Source organism: Mustelus asterias, unplaced genomic scaffold (genome assembly GCF_964213995.1).
Source record: "Mustelus asterias unplaced genomic scaffold, sMusAst1.hap1.1 HAP1_SCAFFOLD_98, whole genome shotgun sequence".
NCBI lineage: Eukaryota > Metazoa > Chordata > Chondrichthyes > Carcharhiniformes > Triakidae > Mustelus > Mustelus asterias.
Window position 1 is genome coordinate 190,396 of NW_027590146.1, and position 7,277 is coordinate 197,672.

Below are 7,277 nucleotides of genomic sequence, written 5' to 3' on the forward strand. Positions count from 1 at the left end.
TTACAGCGCAGTGACTCCAAGGAACTCCATCAGAGCGCAGTCCTGGAAGAGAGAGAGCACACACCCTATTTACAGCACAGTGACCCCGGGGAGCTCCATCAGAGCAGACTAGAGTCGAGGAAGAGAGAGCACACACCCTATTTACAGCACAGTGACCCCGGGGAGCTCCATAAGTGTTAGTTGATTGTGGGAGTGAATGGGTTGGTGTGTCACTGGATGAGTGGTTAGTCAGGGAGCTGAGGAGAGGTTCAAGGATTAGTTCTGGGTGTCGGGAGGGTGGTCGAGTTGTATTGTGTTGGGTTGGAGGGTTAATCAGCAGTTTGGATGGTGGCTGGGAGTTGGTAATGTTGCTGGGTGTCTAGTTAGATTTGGTTGCGTGGTCGGGGGTTGGGATTGGTTTATAGCTTTGGAGAGTAGTGGGTTGGGGTTGGTTCTTGAGTAATCAGTTTAAGTCAGAGATATAGTCAAGAATGTATTCAAGAGGCGGCTGCATATAGCACTTGGGGTGAACAGGATCAAAGGTTATGGGGAGAAAGCAGGATTAGGCTTTTGAGTTGGACGATCAGCCATGATTGTGATGGATGGTGGAGTCGGCTTAAAGGACCAAATGGCCTCCTCCTGCTCCTATCTTCCATGTTTCTATGTCAGGGCAGGAGAGGGTGGGACGGATGAGGCCAAGTTGGGAGGTTTAGTCAGATTTGTTCAAGGGCTAGTGGGAGGTAGTCGGGCTGGAGGGGAGGGAGAGATGATTTACGGGAGTGATAGCCTGTCAGGGGGAGATACCAGCAGTAGCCAGGCCTGTGACACCACAGCTGGTTCTGCTGTGGGACAGGGTCGGGCAAAGAGCAAGCGAGCAGTAGTAATCGGGGACTCGCTAGTTAGAGGCACAGACAGGCGTTTCTGTGGCCGCAATCGAGACTCCAGGATGGTGTGTTGCCTCCCTGGTGCCAGGGTCAAGGACGTCTCTGAGCGATTGCAGGACAGTCTTAAGGGGGAGGGTGAGCAGCCAGAGGTCGTTGTACATATTGGTACCAACGACATAGGTAGGAAAAGGGATGAGATCCTGAAATGTGAATGCAGAGAGTTAGGCAGAAGGCTAACGTGTAGGACCTCGAAGGTAGTAATTTCAGGACTACTATCGGTACCACGTGCTAGTGAGAGTAGGAATAGGAGGATTAGGCAGATGAATGACTGGCTTGAGAGCTGGTGCAGGGGGCAGGGATTTAGATTTTTGGATCATTGGGATCTTTTCTGGGGAAGGGCTGATCTGTTCAAGAGGGATGGGTTACATTTGAACTGGAGGGGGACTAACATCCTGGCGGGGAGATTTGCTCGAGCAGCTCGGGAGGGTTTTAACTAGTTTGGCAGGGGGGTGGGATCCAATGCAGGAGGGAGACAAAAGAGAAATTTGAGGACAGCACGGAAGTTAAAGAGAGCGCATTAATTAGTAAAGGCAGTGTCAGTAATCCTAGTACCAGACAGATCAGACAGAAGCAAGACAGAGCAAGGGAAGTCCAGATTAAACTGCATTTATTTCAATGCAAGAGGCCTGACGGGCAAGGGAGATGAACTCAGGGCATTGATGGGTACACGGGACTGGGATATTAGAGCAATTACTGAAACATGGCTAAGGGAGGGACAGGACTGGCAGCTCAATGCTCCAGGATACAGATGCTACAGGAAAGATAGAACAGGGGGTAAGAGAGGAGGGGGAGTTGCACTTTTGATTAGGGAAAGCATCACGGCCGTACTGAGAGGGGAAATATCCAAGGGTTCAGCCACTGAGTCTATATGGGTAGAACTGAGAAATAAGAAGGGGGAAATCACTTTGATAGGGTTGTACTATAGGCCCCCAAATAGTCAGCGGGAAATTGAGCAGCAAATATGTAAGGAGATGACAGATAGCTCCGAGAAAAATAGGGCGGTAATAGTCGGAGATTTTAATTTTCCCAACATTGACTGGGACAGCCATAGTATTAGAGGGTTGGATGGAGAGAAATTTGTTGAGTGGATTCAGGAGGAATTTCTCATTCAGTATGTGGATGGCCCGACTAGAGAGGGGGCAAAACTTGACCTCCTCTTGGGAAATAAGGAAGGGCAGGTGACAGGAGTGTTAGTGAGGGATCACTTTGGGACCAGTGACCATAATTCTATTAGTTTTAAGATAGCTATGGAGAATGATAGGTCTGTCCCAAAAGTTAATATTCTAAACTGGGACAAGGGCAATTTTGATGGTATCAGGCAGGAACTTTCAAACGTTAATTGGGGGAGTCTGTGGGAAGGAAGAGGGACGTCTGGTAAGTGGCACGCTTTCAAAAGTGTGTTAACCAGGGTTCAGGGTGAACACATTCCTCTCAGAGTGAAGGGCAAGGCTGGCAGAAGTCGGGAACCCTGGATGAGGGATATTGAGGCCCTGGTCAAGAGGAATAAAGAGGTACATGACGTGCATAGGCAGCTGGGATCAAGTGAATCTCTTGAAGAGTACAGGGGGTGTAGGAGTAGAGTTCAGAGAGAAATCAGGAGGGCAAAAAGGGGACACAAAATTGTTTTGGCAGATAAGGCAAAGGAGAATCCAAAGAGCTTCTACAAATACATAAAGGGCAAAAGAGTAACAAGGGAGAGAGTAGGGCCTCTTAAGGGTCAACAAGGTCATCTATGTGCGGATCCACAAGAGATGGTTGAGATCCTAAATGAATATTCCTCATCAGTATTTACTTTTGAGAAAAGCATGGATGTTCGGGAACTTGGGGAAATAAATATTGATGTCTTGAGGAGTGTACATATTACAGAGAAGGAGGTGCTGGAAGTCTTAAAGTGCATCAAGGTAGATAAATCTGTGGAACCTGATGAGATATATCCCAGGACATTGTGGGAGGCTAGGGAGTAAATTTGAATCATCGATAGTCACGGGTGAGGTGCCTGAAGATTGGAGGGTGGCAAATGTTGTGCCTTTGTTTAAAAAGGGCTGCAGGGAAAAGCCTGGGAACTACAGGCCAGTGAGCCTCACATCTGTGGTGGGTAAATTGTTGGAAGGTATTTTGAGGGACAGGATCTACAGGCATTAGAGATGCAAGGACTGATTAGGGACAGTCAGCATGGCTTTGTGAGTGGAAAATCATGTCTCACAAATTTCATTGAGGTTTTTGAAGGGGTAACCAAGAAGGTCGATGAGGGCAGTGCAGTTGATGTTGTCTACATGGGCTTTAGCAAGGCCTTTGACAAGGTACCGCATGGTAGGTTGTTGCATAAAGTTAATTCTCACAGCATCCAGGGTGAGGTTTCTACATGGATACAAAATTGGCTTCTTGACAGAAGCCAGAGGGTGGTTGCAGAGGATTGTTTTTCAAACTGGAGGCCTGTGGCCAGCGGTGTGCCTCAGGGATCAGTGCTGGGTCCACTGTTATTTGTCATTTATATTAATGATTTGGATGAGAATATAGGAGGCATGGTTAGTAAGTTTGCAGATGACACCAAGATTGGTGGCATAGTGACAGTGAGGAAGGTTATCTCCAGTTGCAGCGGGATCTTGGTCTCCAGTCTGTATGAGAACGCTCTGACAGATTCTTGTGCTGAGGATCTCGCCTCCGCTCTCAGTACAAAACAGTCACTGAGGATTCTGAACCTGGAATCAAACTCCTTCACAGATCAATCTGTCCCTGCTCTCCGCCGCCTCATACTGACCTGCAGGAGTGTGGGGGTGATCTGGTGAGTGTGTGAATTTTCAGAGTAACAATTAAAATATAAATGGATTTAAAATATAAATGGGCCTGAATCTTCCAAGCAGCAGCAATGGTAAACAGATTGTCGGTATGTTTACAAATTCTCCCAACCTGAAACTGCTGCATATTTCTCCCAGGATCTTCAGCACTGCGACCCTGGGAGCTCCATCAGAGCAGACAAGAGTCGGGGAAGAGAGAGCACACACCCTATTTACAGCACAGTGACCCCGGGGATCTCCATCATAGCGGAGTAGAGTCGAGGAAGAGAGAGCACACACCCTATTTACAGCACAGAGACCCCGGGGAGCTCCATCACAGCGGAGTAGAGTCGAGGAAGAGAGAGCACGCACCCTATTTACAGCACAGTGACCCCGGGGAGCTCCATCACAGCAGAGTAGAGTCGTGGAAGAGAGAGCACACACCCTATTTACAGCACAGTGACCCCGGGGAGCTCCATCACAGCGGAGTAGAGTCGAGGAAGAGAGAGCACGCACCCTATTTACAGCACAGTGACCCCGGGGAGCTCCATAAGTGTCAGTTGATTGGGGGAGTGGCTGGATGAATAGTTAGACCAAAGGTTATGGGGAGAAAGCAGGATTAGGCCATTGAGTTGGACGATCAGCCAGTGTTGTGATGAATGGTGGGGTAGGCTCCAAGGGCAAAATGGCCGCCTCCTGCTCCTATCTTCCATGTTTCTGTGTCAGGTCAGGAGAGGTTGGGTCTGGATGAGGCCAAGTTCGGAGGTTTAGTCAGATTTGTTCAAGGGCTAGTGGGAGGTAGTCAGGCTGGAGGGGAGGTAGGGATGAGTTGCGGGGACTGGGTCTAGTCAGATTGTGGGAGGTGGAGTATGGGGATCAGTGGGAAGTGATTGGGGGACTCGGTTGTGCTATTCAGGTATTAGCCCAGGTGGTGAGCTGTCTAACATTACCTGAGTAACTATCCAGGTAAACTTTGAGGATCTGTCTCAAGTATCTGACTCTAACTGCAGCAGGGGAGTTCCCCAATAGTAGTTAATACCTCTGGGACAATTCCCAGGTAGATCAGTGCGTCAGGACATCCACAGGGTCCCGATGCTCATCTTCGGATGTGTGTCTGGCCTCTGGCGATCCAGAGACCAGAAGATTTGTCCCATTAACTCCAGTCTCCTGTTATTTACTCTGTTGTTCAATCTGTTTATTTCCTGTTTCATCTTTAATCTGTTTCAGGCTGGAGTGGAATCAGTTCAGTCCAAATGGAAAGCAACAGCTGGAGTCGCTGCGGGGATCCAGACGGGGACTGAGAGTGACAGTGTGAACATTTCAATCTATAAACATTGCTGCTCCACCGGTTACAGTGAAATCCTGAATTGCGAATATCTTCGACAGCTCCTTCCAAACCCTTCATTCCTGCCCCTCTCCCTCCCTATTCCATCAGCCCCTCCAGCCTGGCACTGATTTCCCTGCTTACCTGGTTTCCCAGCTGGAAAACTGTTGTAGTTTTAGTCTCCACATTGAAGGAAAGATTGCTGCAAACCATTGTTTAAGCAGCAATGTGTTGTCAGTGTTCTCAGCAACAGAGTCTTCAACCTCCTTTCAAAATGGAGCAGCAGAGATAATTCTCCAGAGAGAGAACAGTGTGTGTGTGATTCTGACAGTGTCCAGCAGGGGGCAGATTGGTCAATCTTGTCAGAGTTTCCTCTCTGTCTCTGTGAATGAATTAAAGGCTCCACCAGCCTCTCCTCAAAACCTCTTTCACTATCTGGTGATTAAAGTGACACAATGCCACCATCTGCTGGCGGCTCCCAGCTACTGCAGGCGCTGCTCTCTGTGAGCCTCAGACAAGTTCAGTAAGTCCCATGTCTGCATCTGGGAACCGGTTACTGCAGCGTGAATATTGAACAATATTGACAGGGATTGGAGTTTGCAGCAGGAACCCCGGCTGGTGAATTAACCCTTTTATCACCAGACACTGTACATAAACTCTGTTCCCTCATTCCCTATGGGAGATATTGTCTGGAGATTGTAGTTGGGGATGATCTCAGACTGTAATGTGTACATTTGGTGCAGTTATCAAACACTAATCCCATTCAGAATGGGAGTGGGTAAACTCTGCTGCACTCTGTAATTCCTGTTTCCAAGATAACACACCTGCACCTATTTCCAGACACACAGGCACAAACTGACACCCACACACTCAAAAACACAGACAATTGTACACTCTTATCCACGTACTGACACAGAGAGAAACACAGAATCTCTCTTAAGTACTCGCAACATGCAGCCATAAACCCACAGAAACGCACATCACAAACCACTATCAAGCAACAAACCCATGCATTGCAGCGGTTAATGAAATCGCAGCGCCCTGTAACCAAATAACATTTCAGTTGGACAACAAGTGATAACATTTCCTCTGAAACCGACATCCGTCGAACGAAAGCAACACAGGAACACTGGAGCAGCATTGCACAGGATCAGAGCCTCGGAAATGCAGTTTCCTCTTTCCTTGTTCCTTATATCTCACTGAGCAGATGCAGAGCTATAGCATAGAAAGGTAGAATTCACAATTTCACTCTGTTCCTGCACACTCACCTCAGCTTTATTTAATTTCTGAATGTATGATTTATGTTGGATTATCCCAAAGATCTCAGGACAGATTCATGATGTCAGATATTACCATTATTTATCAAACTGTTTATTTTACCGTGACAGATATTACCTGGTGTTTGTCGGATTGTTCCTTTTCATCCATCTACAGTTGCAGATGCCGGTGCTGAAAAGTGGGTAGATATTCTACACCATTAAAAGCTTCACATTGAACCGGGGAAATTCTTCAAAGACTATGAATTAATCACTTTCAAATTAATATCATTTCTTCAGAACAATCTCCTCGCATCACCTATTATTTCAATTTAAATTAACTTTGTGTTGTCTGGTCTGGGCTAGTTTTAACTGAATACTGCTCAGTATGTGACATGATCTATGTTATTGAGTCTTGGAAGAGAAAGGGTTAGTGCTGCTGCTCTGTAATTGTAATGGATATTCCTGATTTTATAATATGTATAACTGTAGTTATTTACAATTAAATGCTGATTGGTTAATTAGTTAAATGCTAATTGTGAATCATTGGAATGCTGAAACTAATATGTACACAAGCTAATAAAGAGCGGGGGACTGGTGTAAATAATTGTGTAATAATAATAGTGTAAATAGTGTAAACGCTAACAGTGAGCGTGAAACTGAAAAGACCATAAGATACAGGAGCAGAATTCAGCTATTCTGCTCATCGAGTCTCCTCCACCATTTAATCACGGCTGATAAGTTTCCAATCCCATTCTCCCACCTTTCCCCCATAACATTTGATCCCCTGACCAATCAAGAACATGTCTATCTCTGTCTTAAATACACTCAATGAGAGAGTGAGTGAGCAGAAAGAGTGAGGGAGAGGGTCAGTGAAGAGCGAGTGAGGGGGAGTGAGGTTGAAGGCAGATGGTGTGAGGGGAGAGCACGATGGGAGGTCGAATGAGGGGGAGAATAGGTGAAAAGTGAGGGAGAGAATGGGGGAGGGAGAGTGACGGGA

The 7,277-nt window shown here is 46.9% G+C and overlaps 1 protein-coding gene across 1 annotated transcript in view; it reads left to right on the forward strand.

Annotated features, from left to right (window-relative positions):
- The window catches only part of LOC144484295 (NACHT, LRR and PYD domains-containing protein 3-like), a 138,833-nt gene extending 132,029 nt beyond the window's left edge, over positions 1 to 6,804 (forward strand). Inside the window, exon 23 of the mRNA XM_078202824.1 lies at positions 4,925 to 6,804. Coding sequence (XP_078058950.1) covers positions 4,925 to 5,012 — 88 coding nt within the window. The 3' untranslated portion in view covers positions 5,013 to 6,804. The remainder of the gene's footprint in view (positions 1 to 4,924) is intronic.
- The last annotated feature ends 473 nt before the right edge of the window (positions 6,805 to 7,277 follow it).